The sequence below is a fragment of the Protopterus annectens genome, chromosome 11.part0 (genome assembly GCF_019279795.1).
Source record: "Protopterus annectens isolate FY-2018-M chromosome 11.part0, PAN1.0, whole genome shotgun sequence".
Classification (NCBI taxonomy): Eukaryota; Metazoa; Chordata; order Ceratodontiformes; family Protopteridae; genus Protopterus; species Protopterus annectens.
In genome coordinates, this window is record NC_056745.1 from 1,466,020,828 (window position 1) to 1,466,041,105 (window position 20,278).

The following is a 20,278-nucleotide window of genomic DNA, read 5'->3' on the forward strand; positions in this document are numbered from 1 at the left end:
AATTAGGGAAAGGTGTCATTCTATGGAAATAAGCAGACCTAGTTTCAGGGAAAGCTCTGTGGTTGTTTGCAGGTAGGAAGTTGCAGGATGTGGAGCCAATGTGTTTTATTATTTTTAATGGATTTGTCATTTCAAAGTATGTTTTTCTTTGTTGCAAAAGAAGGCAGGATTGAATGAGCCATATAATGCTTAACTGACAATAATGGGATAGAAACATTATACATGATGTATAATGTTTGCAGCTACACTTGTTTCAATGGTGTCTGTGATGCATAACTATTTTTGGGCCTGTGTCCCAATTTTATTTTTCGCTTTGTCCAGAATTCTTGCTCTAAGGTTGAGAGATATAGTTTCATGCTAAATCAGAAGGTTGTATTTACCTTGAAAGACTTTTCAACATAATTATGAGAAACAGAGTGTTTTTAATATTTCCACTTATTTCCAATATAAACTGCCATGTAACCTTGCAAATAACTTTCTTATTATGCTACTTTAATTCTTTTGGAATTGACAGGTATGCTTCATTGGTTCGGACGTAAGAATAGTGTGCTGTGACTGATTTCTTGCAGCAGTCTGTGGCTTACTTATCACAATAACTTTTCTGTGTTTCTGGGTGTGTGATCAATTTAATAGTTTTAAAGATGTTTTCCAAAATTAAATAAATACATAATAAATAAAAAAAAGTAATCCTTTCTTCACTTTGAGCTATTGACAAAGTGTGGGAATTTGTTTTTTTCAAAAGCGATGGTCAGCATTACAGCTTAGTAAACGGTCAGTCTGTGAATAACTTCTGCACAAATTAAAATGTCTGAATGTCAAATGGCTTTAGATTGGAGGGAAATTATATGTTTACTCCAGTATGTAGTATGATCTTAGAGATGTTATAGATTTCTTATTGATTTAATTTTTGCTGAGCAGTTGTTTGTTGATTTATTGATGGTCCTTTTGGTGGTGGGAAATTGCATGGATGAATCCAATTCTGTTATGATTTCTTTTTCAGATATTTTGACTTCCAGACAATTTCAATCAGTGAGACTGTGTCATGTGATTACTGAGGTTGCCTATTTTACAAGTAGGGGCTCCTTTTCTGTGTGTGTGTGTGTGTGTGTGTGTGTGTGTGTGTGTGTGTGTGTGTGTGTGTGTGTGTGTGTGTGTGTGTGTATAAGACAGAGAGATTTAATATATATACTGAATATATTTTTGCAAATGGAATTCTTAGTTAAATAGGCCCCTCTTCTTAGACAAGTAGACTTGAGTAACCAATATTAGATCTTAGCCATCCAGCTTGGAAAGTTTAGTATGTGGATTTTCCTTCCGGTTTGATGAAGGCTATGCTACTTACTTAAGGAGTACATTCATGGCTATCCATCCAGTTGTAGTGTTGTTGAACTACATTGTTTGATAATGAGAGGAGCTTTTTACAGAAGTTGAAAGTTTTTGTGTCAAGAACCTGTCCATACAAAGTGGCTTGTTTATGTTGCAGTGAAGGCTGTGGTCTTTGTAGTGAGTGTTTTAAATATAACCAGTATTTCTGAGGTGGAGAATGTCTCTTAAGGCAGGATCTTTCTTAGCCTGGAAAGCAAGCCAGTGATGAAATTTATAGGGGTCAGTGAAAGACAGAGGAAAGCAAGAAGCTTTTTAGTCTGTTTGGATAACTAAGTGAACTCAGTCCTTTGACCTTTTTTTGTCAGAAATGGTTATAGTCTTCTTTTGGCATGGTGTTTTGCTGAGGCACGTGCCAAAAGGGGTGTTGTGCTCAATAATTGCTCTTGTAAAGGAAGAATACAGGGATGTTATGACCTCCTTGTCCCTGGATGAGGTACCCTTACTAATGAGGTGGGCCATGTAAAAAGCTTTCCGTACAACGGAGACAATGTGGTGGTCAAAAGTCAGGTTTCTATCAACCAGGGTGCTCAAGCACCTCACAACTGATTGTGTGCATACAACATTGTTATTAATGTGATAATTTGTGGGGACATCACTCTCCTCAAAGGAGATGATTGTGCATTTTTTGGCATTTAGCTTGAGGCCATGTTTCTGGCACCAGTCATTTGTTTGGGTGAGACCCTCTTGTAGCTTATTCAGAATTGTTTTATTAAGTCAGTAATATGAATTCTTTACTTTATTGCAAATTTGTTGGCTTATTTTTGTGGATTATAGTATTGTAGGACTACCGCGGTGGTGGTGCTGCGGTAGCATTGTCGCCTCACAGTTAGACGTTGCCTGTTCGATTCTCAGTTAGAGTGTATTCTGTGTGGTGACATGCGTGAACGGGCATTTCTTCGTTGAAGGTTGTGCGTTTGGCCTGGCAAGCCAGCAAATAAAACTCTACTGCCAATCATTAGCGGACCGGAGTTCCGCTGTGGTGACCCCTAACCAGGAAAAGCCGAAGTATGCATAGTATTGTAGGAGTACTAATGTTGACATTGTATGTAGATGGACTGCTGGAGTAGTTTTCCCAGTGAGAAATGCTAGTGCTGTAGTGAATATCTGTTTATTTGTAAAAAACAATCTATATATTAACTAATATGTTAGAGTTAATTGTTAGATTAGAGAATTAAAATCAGAATGAGAATTAGAATTTTAAGGCAAATATTAGGCATTTATTACATTTACTAATTGTTTGAATGCACGTACAGTACAGCCAGGAGGTTGACTTTGGTCTCCTGTGGCAGCGAAAGAGTTAACTATATGATATATTTTATATGCGGCCCCAAGACAATTTCTGTTCACTCAATGCAGCCCCGGCAAGCCAAAAGGTTGGACACCCCTGGTCTAGAAGATTTAGGATCTTTGCTTGGAAGTGTTTACATAGGTATTTTTTACCCCTAATAGACTCCAAAGAATTCTTCCTCAGATAGACAGCAAATGGTGGAGATGTGATGGTGAAGAAAGACGTAATGGGGGACATATTTCCGGAAGTGTAATGAGATGGCAGCCTTTAAAGATCCCCTGCAGACTACTCTGCTGGAAATGTTGAGTGAGCAAATTGGTGTAACTTAGAAAATTATTTTTTGAGCTATGATACAGAATCGGAATTGCCTAGACATAATAAGGCCTTGCTAAGTCTAATTATGATGGCTGCCAAAAAAGAAATTACTAGAAAATGGAAATCAAAGTCTATACCAAGTTCACTAGCGAAGATAGTAACAGAGATAAAACTACTGGAATTGGGATCTTTAGAAAAGGTAGTCGCAAATTACATGGGAACAACAGGAATTGGGATCTTTAGAAAAGGTAGGAGCAAATTACATGGGAACAACTGGAATTTGGATCTTTAGAAAAGGTAGGAGCAAACTACATGGGAAAATAATGTGAAGTGGGGGAACAATACATGCAGAGGAGGAAAGAGGTTTAAAAGAAGGATGGATTTGAATAAGCTATGTAATGGCTGACTGACAATGACTGAATATAAGTGATGTATAATGTTTGCAGCTACAGTTGTGTCAGCATGGTTTGTGATGTGTAATGTTTCTAACTGAGATTATGTCAGTATGGTTTAATTTATTTATACAAATGTAAGACTGCCTATGTTATACATGATGATTTAATAAAGATGTTTCTTGTTTCTAAGAAAAAAAAATGGAGCAATGAGAATCACCTTGATCTAGCACTTTGTGGGTTCCTGTATGAATTTTGTCAGGAGAGGTATTGGTGGAAAGGCATAGAGGAGACCTGGGGGGCCAAATGTGGACTAAAGCATCTCTCGGTGACTACTTCCCCTGTGGAGGGATGAGAGCAAAGTAACTGTGGCATTTGTTGTTTATGTAGGAGGCAAAGAGGTCACACCAAGGTTGGATCTAGCAGCCAAGATCTCTGCTGCCACTGTCTGAGAGACTACACTTGAGGTAATAGTATATACCTGCTCAGTTTGTCTGCTAGTATATTTGATGTCCCAGGAATGTGCATTGCTACAACAAAACAATGGGAAGATAACACACATTACAAGACTCGTATGGCCCCCCATTAAAGAGGCTATGAATATTTCCACCTTGTTTGTTGATGTACCATACCACTGACATATTGTCCATCTGGATGGAAATCACATCCTTGGGTAGGAAGCCCTGAAATGCCTACAATGTTAGGAAGAGTGCTCTCACCTCCAAGACACTGACATAAAGTTTGGCCTCCACAGGTGACCTAGTCCCTCAAACTGTCTTCCTTCGAAATGCCCCCCACCCACCCTAGAAGGGAGGCATCCATGGTAACTGTGGCTTGAGGAACAGGTGGCAGAAAGGTCTCCCTTCTACCACTGATAGAGAACTTATCCACCACCTTATATGATTTCTGCATAATTGAGTAAGACAAACCCTTTCAGAGCTGAGGGGCCTAGTGGACTAATGCACTGTGCTGTAGTTGATAGGGGCCCAAGTTCGAGATGTACCAGGGTCATTATTTGGTGGGAGGTTGGCATAATGGTAAAGGTGTCTACTTTATAGACACAAGGTGCAGGGTTTGATTCTTACATTGGGTAATTGGCTAGGCTTGAAATGGTCCCCGAGGGCAGTTAGCCTAGTACTAATCTGTGAACCTGTGAATTTCTGACTATTGAATGAACGGTCACAGTCTCCACTGCAATATTCTCATGTGTTATCTTGCTAAGGGTGCTAACATAATGGCATAAATCATCAAACTTAACAAATAGATAATCAGCCATGCCTGTGGGGGGGGGGTCAACTACTTGAAAAGCTTCCAGTCTTAATGACCGGAGTTTTGTGGTTGAATGTTTGGCAGTTTGTCAAACTGTATCTATCCAACATTCAATAAATTATGTGTGTTATGTAGGGGGCAATTTGCTCTTTGTATGAATGCTTGTTATTCCTAATTGGTCTGCAAGAATGATCATAAGTGAGCTGCCACCCACTGTCATAATTTTAGTGAATACCCAGGGGGCTCTGGTGAGATCGAACAGCAGTACTTGAATTAGTAATGACTGACTCTCAGCCAGAAATGGAAGACTGTGTTGGATTGCCTTCAAAACTTGATGTGGTAGTAGATGTACTGGAGATCTACAGAGCATGTCCAATCATCCTTCCTCAAGATACACAGTATGAACTGTACCATGACCATCTGGAATTTCATCTGTTTGATAAATCGATTGAGGTGGCTGAGGTCCATCATTCAACTTAGTTCCCCTGTCTTCTTTGGTACTAAAAAGAACCTGGAATAGACTTTGGATTCTAACTGGTCTGGGGGGGACCTGCTGAATGACCCTTTCTTCAACAGTAAACTCTCAGTTAACCAAAACTCAAGTAACCGGCATTCTCAAGCCATCAGAAAAAAAAATTAAGAAATACAATGTAATTTTCATGTGTTGCACTTTCTGTTTCCCCCCCCCGCTGAAACATATTTTACATTTTTAGAGTTTTAGAGTTTTAAAAAGGAAGATAGGAATAAACTTCCTCTCTCCCCAACCTGAGAACAAATCAAACCAAGCAAAGAGTATAGGGTACAGTATTAGTCAGGCCTATTTTTAATAGTAACTCTCAAGCAACCAGAAACTACACTTATCTGGCATCTTCCAATCCCCATGGGTGTCGGTTAACTGAGAGTTTACTGTAGTAACTTTGACACTTCTGTTGCTGCAGATTCCAAGTGATCAGGTGAAGTATTACAAATCTCTAATCTTTTCTTTGGGTGGTACAAAAAAGGGTATGGTATAGCCTCTGGTGATTATCTTTACTACCCATGAATTGGAAGATGTGGTTTGTCAGGCTTGAAGGTAGAAGGTTAAGCACCCCCTGACCACTCCCACAGTGCAGCAGCTGGGTAACCTTTCAAGGATTCTGGTAGGGCTTCTCAGTGAAAGGATTACAGAAACCCTGATTCTGGGGTCCACTGCTGCTTCTTGCAGGACATGCATTCATATTGCCTCTTCTTCTGCCTCGGGGAGATCTATCTCTAGGAGTGTCATGGTGAAAACCATGTGATTTTCTCAACCTCATTTTATCTCCCCTTTAATTCCTGGAAAATGATCTGTGGAGTGGAGAAGCAGATTCATACAGCAAACAGAATCTTACTATCTTGTACTCTCCTGGTAAGCATCTCTTTTACCTTGGGTCCAAAGAGCATGGAACCATCAAAACGAGTATTAATAAAGGATCCCTTGAAACTTTCCGTGAAGTCAAAAGTGACATCCAGGCATAGCGATGCACAGTAATGAGTGACATCCAGGCATGGCGATGCACAGTAATGAGTGACATCCAGACATGGCGATGCACAGTAATGAGTGACATCCAGGCATGGCGATGCACAGTAATGAGTGACATCCAGGCATGGCGATGCACAGTAATGAGTGACATCCAGGCATGGCGATGCACAGTAATGACTGACATCCAGGCATGGCGATGCACAGTAATGAGTGACATCCAGGCATGGCGATGCACAGTAATGAGTGACATCCAGGCATGGCGATGCACAGTAATGAGTGACATCCAGGCATGGCGATGCACAGTAATGAGTGACATCCAGGCATGGCGATGCACAGTAATGAGTGACATCCAGGCATGGCGATGCACAGTAATGAGTGACATCCAGGCATGGCGATGCACAGTAATGCCTGTATTTGCTGCTCTTGATGTGCTATTCGCTGCATGTAATAGCAGTCACATGTCAACATTGGAAGTAGATTGAAGGGTAAACATTTGGTCATCCACTGTTTTTTGGACATCTGATGGTAAGTCACCTGAAAGAGACTTGGATACCTCCTTGATGAAGTCCCTCTGGAATGAGATAAATGAGCAAGGTAATTCAGCACCCAAAGTGCAAAGGTCATGAAAGCATAAGTCTCTTTCCCTAGTCGGTGTAACACCCAGGACTCTGTGTTAGGAGGACGGACAGATGAACTTTCCTCAGATAGTTCTTTCATTGTGGCTGCTGGTACCACCATGACATCTACTGAAGGGCCTTTAGACCACTATTTCCTGTCTCTTTGAGCTATGAGGATTTTATCTATCTTTTTGGGGATTTGCACTGTAACATCAGGATCCTTCTCAACTCTCTGTGCTATGAGGTCTATCAAAGTATAAGGAGGGGCGACCAGCCAGGATGCAGATGAGCCAGACCCAAAGGCTTCAAGGAACACAGACCCATCTGAGGGCATTTCAGTGGAACACCCCTTCTCCTGCTTCATTAATTCTAGAATGCTCGCAACTGTGAGGTCTTCTGGGGGACCTGGGGGTGCTTCTTCATCCAAATCCATGTCTTCAGTGACTGATTTAGGTGAGGAGTCTATGTGCTTCTATTTGCATGTCCGTTATTAAGGAACATGCCTCTGTGGCTCTGACAGAGACATGTCGGAAACAGATGGGGAGCTTGAAGTTAGACCTGTCTTGAAGCCTATGGGTTTTGAGTATCACTATTGACTCAAATGAGAGGAATGAGGCACAGGATCCATTGGGTGTTGGGATGGATCCAAACTTGGTGCACACACCTGGCTTTTTGGTCCAGCCAAGGCCTTTTCCACAGCCTTGAAAGCTGACTCTGCCATTGGAGCTAAAGAAATACTTTCTCTGTCATTTAACTTGGAGAGTCTCGCAGCTCCAATGGAGATTGTTTTCGAGGCGCTTTCAAGAGCTAAAGCACCAAGGGGAAGGAATAGTTCCGAACACCGGGGATCACACCAACAGCACTACTAGATAGGGGCCAAGGGTACTAGCTGCTATTACAAGGGTCTAGGGAATTACTAAAGGGATGGTGAATACTGCACAACGTGGCTGGGCTAATATATGCCTTCGGGCAGATAGCCCAGTACCAACCTATGAACCTATAAAACATTGACCCCCAATGCTTCGGCTCCAGGACTTATTTCAACTCAATAGCACTGGAAATGAGAGAGTAAGGGATGAGGACAAAGCCAAGGTCTCTATGGCAGTCAGATCCAAAAGATGTGTGCCAGAAGGGTTTGGATCCATGGAGACCAGATCCGAGCACAAACCAGTATTGAAGTAAAGTGTGATGGGGTCAATGGGCATGTTCCTGGCCCTCCTTGGGAGGACAGTGCTGGGTGGAACTCCAGCTGGATCTGTGTCCACAAAATTTTTCTCATCATCTTGTCAATGTCCATTTTGGTGAGACTTCTGTTGGTTAGTCTAGACCTCAATGATGAAGCTACAGACACAGGTCTCAAAGGTAGCTTATGTTGCAGGATTAGTGAATGTAACCAAGGACTCAACAGACCCAGAGAAAAAGTAGCTCTAGGGGAGAAACTTCGGACCCAGATGGCAGATGGATTTGACCCGACAGACTGTTTCTATTTCTAAACCTTTTTCAGGATTTTTCTCATCTCTTCTAACCTCTTGTCATCACTCCTTTTTTCGACTGACTCTTTGCGGTGTTTCTTTGGCTCTGTCCTTGTGTCTCTCCTTTCTTTTCTTAGTATTGAGAGATGCAGAGGACACTCATACTACAGATGACACAGTGGAAGACCCTGTCTGTGTCAGAAGCAAGCCCTTAATTATTAACTTTTCTCTTATACCTTGATTGGCTCTAGATCTAAAGGCAGCACAGATATCACAGTTAGCCTGAAGGTGCGAGGCACTCAAGAAATAAACAAAAAGGGAGTTAGTGTTGTTGAGAAGGGATTTTGTGTAAATAGGCTGAGGGTCTTTCAAACATTAGAAAACAATGTACACATAAAACTCTCACAATGTAAATAGACATCGAACACAAATTCTAGTAAATAATTATAAAAACAGTAGTAAACACGATAACAATAATAGGAAAGCACACTCACTGATCCTCTAAAATGCAAAAAACTAGCACAATCACTACTAGTAAGTTCTATAACCAATAAGCAGTCAGAAACAGACTTAGGACTTAAAATATTACCTAAACACTACTTTAACTCTAAAATGCAAACTATACTATCAAAAATAAAAAAATTAAAAAAAAAACTAAAGAAAAGACTAAAAAGATTGAAAAAAATGACTTTCACTTATCTTGATTGAAAGAAGAGCGCCTGAAAACGTCAGGATGAAGACGTGGCAAGCAAGATCTGAGGTAAATCATATAGAAAGAGGGAATTGTGGGTAGGGGAGGAGTCAGAGTCTCAGATCCAAAGCTCTGGTAAAAGGCGCCAAGGTCAGATCCAATCAGATCTGACAACCCAAAACAATGAATTCGACAAAAATAGGCAACACTGGATTGTAAGTTATAACCTAGCAACTACAATTACAAAGGTAAGGTACCAACAAGCGAGGTAACAAGGAGGATAACAAGACAGACGTTTCCTTTTGCATATTATATAAATATATATATATATACACACACAGACACACACACGCATATATATAGTTATATATTTTTCTCATTTTGTCTTTTTTGTTTTGTTTTATCAGGATAATGGAAGTTCAAAAGAAATGGAGATAAATCTCCAAGAAATAGACTGAAAAAATCACAAAAAATTTAGCACGTATCTAACCAACGAGTGTGAGCCAAGGAGATCACATCCATAGCAGTCAAGCAGCAAATGGGATTTTAAGCATCTCTGTCTTTGGGAGGGGGGTTATGGTTAAGGGGAGGAGCCTGAGCACTGGATCCAAAATCTGAAAGTGTCTGAAATCAGATCCAAGATGGATCCGATAACCCAAGCGCTGAGGAGCAGACAGAAGAGACAACATCAGATCAATGGATAAAATATTGAAGCTTCAGTCATGATATGTTGCTCATACCTGGCTGACACAGTATCCATTCAGTGGACAGGAAACCTCACTTACCAAAAGTGCAGGCCATGAGAGAATGTATAGGAAAGGAAAGTTTGACTGTGAATGGTCAGAAAAGTAAAGGATTTACGATACCTCATAGGAAGAGGGACGTTAAGACTACAATCAGAAAAAAAATAGAAGTAAAAAAATTGACCTATACCCACCACTAAAAGACAGCTGAAGAGTTTTCAAAGACTGGCTGAGTACTTTGGAAAATCTATACATAATTTTGCAAATATTGCATGTCCTTTGACAAAAGTCCCTTGAGGCAATCTATTTAATGAGCTAAACAATATTATATTCTGAACCAGTATTAGTAAGTCTTAATTTTACAAAGATATTAAACTGTATATGAATGCAACAGAGGTTTATTTTTGGGAACAGTCTAGCTCAAAATATTGATGGTAAATGGCACTCTATGTGTTATGTCAATCAAAAATTAAGCAATGCTGAAAACAACCACTCCAGTGGCATACAGGGATAAAGCCCTGACCATGACTAGGTGATCCAGGTTTGATTAGCAGCTCAGTTGACTGATGGAAGCAGCAGAGAAAGTTGGGTGGACCTATGGGCATCTACCATGTTGATCCCTGGTGAAGGCTGAGAAAGGTACACTGGAAGGTGTGCTTAAAGAGGAGAACAGGGTGGAAGCATGGTTGAGCTGCTGGGGGGGCAGTGATAAGCTGCACATCTACATTGCATGGCCACCCCTCAGGCATACCATTAGGTCTGCAAGAGAGGGGGGGGTGGGTAGGTCATAAGAAACCCCCCGCAACAGAAGCATAGACTTGCTCTACCTCCTGATGCATAGAACCATGACTAGCCCTAGCAATACCAGACTGAAACCTGAGGGGTGCAAGAGGACATCTGGCAGACCTAGCATGGGCAGGTGCCAGGGTGCCTGACTGGTACCATGTAAGGCAGAGGAGGAACAAAAAAAATTAAGCAATGCTGAAAAGAAATATGTAGTCATTGAAGAGGGTGCTTGGCTGTAAAGTGAGCCTTTTATTCTCTGAAGTACTATTTATTAGGTACACATTTTAACCTAGTGACTGATCACATCCCATTATAATGGCCAAGTTAACAGACAAATGGCAATACAAAGTTGTGCCAGTGAAAACTGTTACTTCAGCCTTTCCAAGACACAGTGACCCACAGACTCAGATTAACTAAAAGGCATGCCAGTGGGTTATCAGCATCCTACAACCCTTTTTGTGAATCAAAAACTGATGGCTTTGTACTGTGGTAATTATAATATCTTGTGAATGGAAAAAAATTGGAATGCATCTTTAAAGGTGTTTTGTGTATGCAAAAATGTGATGCTCCTTTACAAGTGGGAAAATGGACCTGTGCTTTGTCTGTTTAATGCTATGTAAAAAAAAGAAAGTTGTCTACTAAACACAAATCAGGAAGTTGGTTCCACGTTTGCGGGTCACAGCAGGGATTCTTACCATAACATTCATGGATAATGATGGCTCAGTTACAGTTCACTGTTGATGGGGACTGTATTAGATTCAGAAGAAGATTCTTGTGTGTCTGGTGAAGCTGGGGGAGAAGCCTGGGAAGGCCCACAGTTGTCATTTTAGCAGCCTGAGAATGAAGAGTCCATTAGTCAACTAGTAATATGGACTATAAAGCCATTTTAGACTAAGCCTAAGTGAGCTATGTTTGTCTATTTTCTTCAGTAATAATATAGTTTTTGTTTTACAAACATGAGACAGTCTCAAAGCAAGCCATTTTTATATATGTATGTGTACATCTATATTACTGGAATCTCCCGGTAAACAAATATATATATATAAAAAAATATATATATATATATATATATATATATATATATATATATATATTTATATATAGATATATACATATATTTATATAAGATATATATGTATGTGTGTGTATATATCTATATATATATATATATATATATATATATATATATATATATATATAGATACCCACACACACATATATTTTATATATATATATATATATATATATATATATATATATATATATATATATATAAATATATACACATATACATATATATATATATATATATATATATATATATATATATATATATAAATATATACACATATACATATATATATATATATATATACATATATATATATACATATATGTATACATATATATATATATATATATATATATATATATATAGATAGATATATGTATATACGTGTGTCTGTGTGTGTGGTTGGACTAGTTGTAAACTGAACATGTTCTGGTTGGCCAAAAAACACAGAATTGCAAAACACAAAACAGCAAAAGTGCAAGGAAAAATGATCCTGCACTCTTGCAGGGTCATGTTAAAAAATTTTTAGGAGTATTCACTGTTTGGAGTGTTGCTCTTTTTTGGTCATTGTTGTAGGAATTGACCAAAAATATTCAATGTTTGCTTAAATAAATATGTGTAAGGTAGCATATACATAAATTGATCTACTTCAGAAACTTAAAGCTTCAAAACTTCTAACTTCAAATGGCCGAGACCAAAAGATTAAAGTTTTGAAACTTCGGAAACCTAATTAAAAAAAAATTATGCTTTTGTAGGGGGGGGGATCCCCCCTGCACCCCCCACATAGGAAGGCTGCACCTCACACACCCCCACTAATTTAATATACCAACTTCAAGATCACACTACAGTGAGGAAAACAGTAAATATCCTATTCCGCACTATATGGTGATCTCCATTCAAAACATTTGAAGTTTCAAAACTTTGGTCTCATGGTCTCGGCCTTTTAAAGTTTGAAGTTTTAAAACTTTGAGCTTCTGAAGGGGATCCATATAAATACATACATACATATAAATATATATATATATAGATGTGTGTGTGTGTGTGTGTGTGCGCGTGCGCACGTGTGTGTATGTGTACTAGCTGCCCATGTACATGCTTCCAAACTAGATCTAGAGTTCAGTCCTTTAAAAAAGTAAGAGTTCCGGTGGAATGGGCTTTAACCTGACCTGACTGACCTGAAACTGTTTCCATGGACAGAATAACTGGAAGAAATAGTCATGAACATTCATTTAGAAGTAGTGTGCTTTGGGACTGGGATACCCAGCTTTTTATCCTGAAAGGAAACAAATACTTCTTCGGATTTTCTGATAGGTTTGGTCTTGTCTGGATAGAACCTAAGCTATCTCTGGACATCTAAGTGTCTCCACAGCTCTCTGCTGGCCCACACTTCTTTGGCATTTACTTCTCAGATGTCAAAGACCTCTGGCTAACCATGTTCACAGATAATAGCAAAGTGGGAGCAATCATAGAGTCCCCTAAGATAAGAACACCCTTCAAGAATGTCTAACACAGACAAATACTCAGTGCCAAAGCCATGACTTAAAACTCAATAACAAGAAATGCATTATAGTATCTGTTGATTCATTAGTCAGGGATCTGGGAACTCATGTAGATGGTAAGTTAGCCTTCAACCAACATGTGCCAAGGTAGTAAGAAAATCATTTGTGTTGCACAATTTATAAGCAAGGGCATGGCAATAAGGTCCAGAGAGGTCATTATACCACTGAACTCGGCCATCATTAGACACATCATAGACAGTAATGTCCCCTTTGATATTTACCTGACCAGACATTTGCAGCAACTCTAATGTCCACAGAGATTCCTTCAAAAAGAATAGAGAGAAAACACAATGTCCTATGCTGATTGTCTCAAAGCACTGTTTCTTTACTGAGTATTACACAGACTTCTGAGAGGTGATTACTGCTTGTCAAACAATGAATCCTTGGACCCTGTTTTGATGAACCTTTTGTACATCCACACAGTAAACAGCATCAGAAGCACTAGATCCAAAGACTTGTAATTTGTTTGTGACATAGGACACATCAGAGAGACAGATATGTTTTTCAGAGAATTCCTAGTCTCTGGAACATGCTCGTCATTCATTTTAAGCAGAGTTCCTCCTTAACCCTTTTTCATTCCAACTTGGACCAATGGATGGGTAATCAGACATGCATCCATGATCTGAAGCCTATGTCTCTGATGGACAGGGGCAGTTAGCAAACCACCCCTATATAAATCAAATTTGTGGGTCACATTTGGATTGCACAGCTAAGCTTATAAGGGTCCTAGTTGTCATTAGCGTAGTATACAGTTCTGAACCTATGAAGGCTTAATAATGTATCCTTGCCAGTCACAATTACCCAAGCTCAGTACTGTCCCCATGTCAACAGTGGTATATGAGTTAAGGCACAAAGTGCACCAGTAGTCCATATCATCAAGCTAGAAATAACTTAATTTGTGCTGCTAATGTTATGAGCGTACTTCGGTCATAACTATCAATATAGATAGGAAGTCTGCAGACAAACCTTGTTTAATAAAGCCATTACTTGTTTCACTCCATTTTCTATATCAGCATCTAGTTTGTGTCTGCCAATGGAAGCAATCAGCTGTGTTTCTTGTTCCAGCAGGGCACAAAGAGCAGCTTTTCTCTCAGCTCCTTGCAGAGTATCATTGATGCGTTCAACTTCTTCAAGCCTCCATTCTAAATTAAAGTAAAATAAATGTTATTTTTAAAATAAGTGCTTACGCTCCCTAAGCAGAAGTACATGGCTCCTAGTCCTCTAAAGGATAAACTTTTACTTTCAATATGCACATTAGACCTGGCTGGCTCACTCTAACTCCTTCTGCTCTAAAAACACCAAATCTTGGGAAGGTACAAGAACAGAAAATTCAATACAGAAGGGGGTACATCAGCAACAATTTTTTCAGAAATGTTTCTGTAAAATATATTTAAGATGCTCTCACATGGACTAGTGTCCATACCAAGGATATAGCCAGGCATACTCTGTACTCTAATGAGTACACCTTTCTGAGCATCATTTGAAAATATTAGGGTTTTCTGAGGTCTTATTATGGCAACAACTATCTAAATTAATGCCTCCAATAAAAGGTGCAAAACTTGCTTTTACAAAGAACTGCTAATCTAAATATGTTTAATACAGGGGAATAGCTGAAAATAATGCAACATTTAAGTGCTTGGGGAGGCAACATTTTGAGAAATCTGTCCTTCTATTGTAACAGAAGATGGTTTGGGAGGGGGGCAGCATTAACGGCTTATGAGAACAAAACAGAATTTTTCTTCTGCACCCTTGATCCGCACCTTCAAACAATGTTACAAAGTGCAAACAGAGTCCAGAGGTAGACAAAGTTTTGAAATGGCTGTGGTATGGGTGATCTCGTAACCATCCAACATCCTTATCCAAATACTGCTTGTGAATCTACCCACATGTTGGGGTTTACTGTCAGAGTGACTCTCCCGCCCTAAGAAGACAGTAACTGTTATAAGTATGCTTACAATAACAGAAGGTTTGTGAGAAGTCACTGTAGTTAATAGGTTCATTGGTAAGTACTAGGCTATCTGCCCAAGGGCATCTATAAGCCTAGTCAGAATGTGTTGGCTTTCGACGCCTCCTTAGATTAGTTACCTGTGCCTCTGTCCAGCAGAGCCATTAGGTCCCTGTGCCTCTGTCTAGCAGAGCCACTGCAGTGATCCCCGGGATAAATTTTCTGTTTCCCATCCACTCGTCAAGGTTACTCTTGAAGAGTGTTAGTGAGGGGCTCTGCCTAATGTAGACTGGAATCCTTTTCCAAAGCATGGGGGAGTCTCTGGGACAGGAATCTATCCCTACAGCATGTCCTACTTATCGTTGTGGTGAGGTTTAGATCCCTAGAGCGTGTGGCTCTCGGGGATTTGTTTTTTTTTTAGGTGGAGCATTTCCATCAATTCTGGGTTTGACATGGCCTTTTATGTCAGGCAGAGATCACCTCTGAGTAAGCGGTATGCAACCGAGTACAGCTGGAGTTTCTTCAGTCGGGCTGCTTAGGGCATCTGTTTGAGGCCAGTAATCCTCTTGGTGAGGTACTTCTGTGGTCTTTCCAGCTGTTGCAGGTGTCTTGTAAGGTACATCCCAAATGGGGCATTGTACTCTATGATGGGTCTGATGAGTGATGAGTAGAGGGGCACAATAACATCTTTTGTTCTAGATGTGAACCCATTTTGTGATTAGGTGGGCCACATAGAAGGATTTTCTAACCACCTTGGCAATATGATTATCAAAGGAGAGATTACTATCTACTTGGGTATCTAGATCCCTTATTACATTTTCTATATTTAGGGGACTACCACATATGTGGTAGTTCGTGGGTACATTGTTTTTTCCAAAGGGGATGACTATGCACTATTTGGCATTTTGCTTGAGGCCATGATTTTGACACCAGATATCCATCTCAGTGAGACCCATCTGGAGGATGTCTGTATCTGCCAGAGAGTCAGTTATGGCCCCCAGTTTGCAGTCATCTGTGAACTTGGTCAGCCATAGTCCTCCTGTGCTTGCCTGTACCTCTGAGAAGTATACACTGAACAGGAGGGGGTCCCAGGGCTGAGCTCTGGGGGACGCCACTTATAACCGGTTTAGAGTCAGACCTAGAGCCTGCAACTCTCACCATGTGGGTTCTATCCATGAGCCAATTAACAACCCATCTTGTGACATAGGGATTTATGTTCAGGCTGGTGAGCTTGTCCTATAATACCAGAATGTGGAATGGTGTCGAAAGCCTTTGCGAGGTCTAGGTAGACTGTGTGGACCTCCTTTCCCCATCTAAAGCCTTGGTAACTGTCTCAAAGAAGTCCACCAGGTTTAGGAGGCATGATCTGCCCTTGACAAAGCCAAACTGGGTAGGGTCCAATGTTTGGAGGTTCCCAGTGTCTCTGTTAATGAGTTCCATTATGATGCACTCCATAGCCTTGCAGACCAAGCTAGTCAGGCTTATAGGGTGATAGTTCCCGGGGTCCGTTGTGGCTCCACCTTTGTGGACCAGGATAACTGTTGCTGTGCATCACTCTCTGGGTACGTAACCTGTAGAGAGGCTGAGTTTGAACAGTGTGTTTAGGTGAGGGATTAGTTAATTTTGGAGCTCGTGTAAGACACAGCCTGGAACACCGTCCGGTCCCATTGAAGCTGTGTTTTTGGCTTTGGATAGGGCTGTTTCAACCTGTGTGTCAGTGATTGCCAGGGCTCTCCATTCTTCTCGTATGGTTACGGGCCCTTTAAGGGGTGAAGTTTGCACTAAACCTGTCTGCCAGAATGTTGGCAGTATCAGTCGGTTCAGTGTATTTTGTGCCATTCTGCACTAACTCAGAGCAGATCTCAGAGTTTCCACTTAGGTTATTGACATAGCTAAAGAATGCTTTGTGGTTATCTTTGGAGTCCTTGGCAATTTTTCTTTCGAAGCTAGCCTTGGATGATTTTATGAGGGATCATAGTTTCTTGCTGATACTGATCAGGGATGTCTTTCCTTCTTGGGATTTTACTCTTTTCTGTACTAGTTTCCTCCTTCTATTGTATAGCTTTTTTATGGCAAGGGTCCACCAGACTGGTTTCCTTTTCTTTGAGGAATGAGTCTTGGTTTTGCCTGGGATAGCACAATCCATGCATTCTTGCAGGTGCTCATAGAGTGCCTTTGTAAGGGATTCAGCAGCTTGGACAGCAATGTCCTTTAGCATGGGGGCTGTGAACCTTTCCACCTCAGTCTTAAGTAACATCACATTTGCTTTTGAAATTTTTTCACAGTGGTTTCCTTGATTGGGGTGGGGGCGGAATGAGGATATCCAGAGTGATTAGTCTATGGTCTAATCTAACCAGCCAGGGGTTGACCTCCGGTGTGGAACACTGGTCGCCCATATTCATGATGACCAGGTCCAATATGTTGTTATCTCTAGTAGGGGTGTTGACCAGTTGATCCAGGGCATTCAAGTTTATAAATTCTAGGAAGCATTGGGCAAAGGAGTTAGTACTTTAGTAGTTCTCCCAGTTAATGTTTGGGTAATTGAAATCACCCAATATTAGGGCATTTGGTAGGATATTCATATTTTCCAGTGTCTCCAGAAACCCGGAATGGGGGTCCTGGGTCATGGTGGGTGATCTGCAGCAAGTTACAACTTGAATTGCAGTTTTGCCCATTGTTAGTTGCATATGGATGATCTCTGAGGCATCGTGCTGTGCCACTAACCTGGAGGTGTGGGTATCCTTAATGAATATGGATACACCCCCGCCTTTTGTGTTTTAGTCCGGGTTCTGTGGCCGAAAAGTATGGTATGAGTTATAGCCTGGTAGTGCTGGGGTGCTCTCTTAAACCAGGTTTCAGTTACTGCACAGATATCAATGTTCTCCATACTGAGGAGTACCTTGAGTGCATGCATTTTGAGGTTTAGACTTCTGGCGTTGAGTAGCATTGCCCTCAGCTTTTGGTTACTTGTGCTATTGACGGTGGTGGGTTTGTCTTTTGAGCCTTGCCTAAAAAAGGCACTATGGGGGCGGCAAAAGCCTTGGCTAGTATTCAAAAGCCTAAGGGTGACAGGTGCAAGCCATCTCTTGCAAAGCAACGTGTCTTGTCGAGCATGTCATCCCAGGCAGACAGATACTGGATCCCCTTTGAATGACACCAGAAACGTAGCCAATTGTTGAAGTTGATCATTTTTTCTTTATACTGTGGCATCATTCTTGGTGAGGGCAGGATGCTACTCAGGGTCAGGGTCATACCAGCCTGGGCTACATGATCAGAGAGCTCTTCCATGTCTCTTTTCATGTAGTCCAGGGAGGTACGTCTCAGGTCATTCACATCAACACAGACAATGACAGAGTCATATTTGTACTTGTTCTGGAGTGACCTGAGTGCTTATGTTATGTGGCGGATCCTGGCGCCTGACAGGCAGCAAACTGTAACCTTCGTCTTGTCCAGCCTAGTTAGTGGGACATCAGTGTGTGCCTGACTATAGAGTCACCTATTACTAGTATGTTGGGCATGTTATTTTGCCTTAAGGGCTGTGATTGCATGGCACACTGATTATGTGAAGTATGTGTTTCATGGTTTGTGATGGAGTGTGGAGGTTGCTTGGATGTCTGCTTTGGAGGTCTCCGTTGCTTTTGCAGATTTTTATTTAGAGCCTCAGAGTATGTTTTTGTGTATTTATGTGTGTTATTTGCAGGTGTTGGTTTAGTAGGCCTATGTGAGACTGGTGGAGTGTTGCAAATATTTCCCTTCTCCTCTTGACTGTCAGTTCCAGTCTTGGGTTGAGAGAACTCTGCCTCTAGTTTGGCTGTATAATTGCATCTCTTGCATATATTAGTGTTTGGTGGTAGGAGGAGAGGGTTGTCTGTGTACATGAGGCAGTTGTAACATTGCCTCAAAATGCCCAGATTCACCAGTTGGACTGGAGAGTACACCTGAAACTGCCCTTTGGACATGCCTGAATAGGTAAAGTGAGCTGTTTTACTGATTGGCTGGTAGGGACTACTGAATTATTATATAGATTTTGAACAAACACACTGCCTTACTAGTATATGCATAGTAGTGCCTTACTACCCTTCCCCGGGCAGTGTGTCAAGCTGCTCAGAACTCCTCCCACTGACTGTCTGCTGGTGTGAAGGACCAATCACCTGGCACGATCAGGCTGCCCTCACATTGACAGGGAGGAGCCTTTCAGTTTTCTTGTGCCAGAGTCAAAGACTCCTCCTCGGATATTGCTTCTCTTTCTGGGTGATATCAGCCTGAAGAACTCAGATTTGAACTCCTTTTAGGATTTATTTCCTCCTTCTGCCTTTTTCTATCAGTGCTGAGATAGTAATATTATGTTGATCTGCTTAATTTTTCTTGTGAGAAACTGATTTTTTTTTCTTCAGTGCGATTTATCTTATAGTGCAAGTTTGATACTGTTTATTTTACACCCTTTCTGAGTTTCTGTGGGGTTTTAACCCTTTTAAAATGCCTTATGTCTGTTTCTGAATGTTGAACTGAGTTTCTACACTAAGAACATTTTAGTGCAGTTCATCTCAATACCGCATGCTGCTAGAACCACTAGCAATTTGTAGCTATTTTTTCAATTGATTAAAAGCTTCTTTTGGAAGTTTTGACAGGAACACTTGGTGGTTTTGCAGCTCTTTCTTTGAGGATAACATTATTTGTGGTCATAGAAAGCAGTTACAGTATTTTAATTGTTTTTTTGTCATTTAAATTGTGATTTGGGTGCCATTTTGTTTGTGAAACATTGCTGACCGGTATTTTTTCTTGACTTTATGTTTAATCCAAGCTTTGGATTTATTATTATTTGATGTGACTGATTGGATTTCTGACTATATATTGGTGGTCTGTGTGATGTGTTTATGTGTTGTGTTACAAAATTGCTGTCTTTTTTCCACAATAGAGTATTCAGTACACCTTCCCTATAGAAACAATCTTCAGAGAGAACTTTGTGGGATATGTCCATTTTGTACTAGACTGACCATGCAACCAGCACATCATATTGATCTGGTTGTTTTTTTGCCCCATATAATCAGTCAATAAATGGAAATATCAAAAACACATCTAATGGATTTTTAAAAAAAAGACTTTAATGGAATCGTATAGCTTTGAATTCAAATAACTCTTTGATCCCTGTCTTGATGGATTCAGGTATACACCCCGTTACTATCGTCGCCATTTGCACCTAAAAAATTAAAAAATAAATCAAAAAATATGCCTCACCTTGGGC

The 20,278-nt window shown here is 40.5% G+C and overlaps 1 protein-coding gene across 1 annotated transcript in view; it reads right to left on the bottom strand.

Moving 5' to 3' along the window:
• IQUB (IQ motif and ubiquitin domain containing) overlaps window positions 1–20,278 on the bottom strand; it is a 729,710-nt gene that overhangs the window by 321,815 nt on the left and 387,617 nt on the right. Inside the window, exon 8 of the mRNA XM_044088765.1 lies at window positions 14,058–14,233. Coding sequence (XP_043944700.1) covers window positions 14,058–14,233 — 176 coding nt within the window. The remainder of the gene's footprint in view (window positions 1–14,057; window positions 14,234–20,278) is intronic.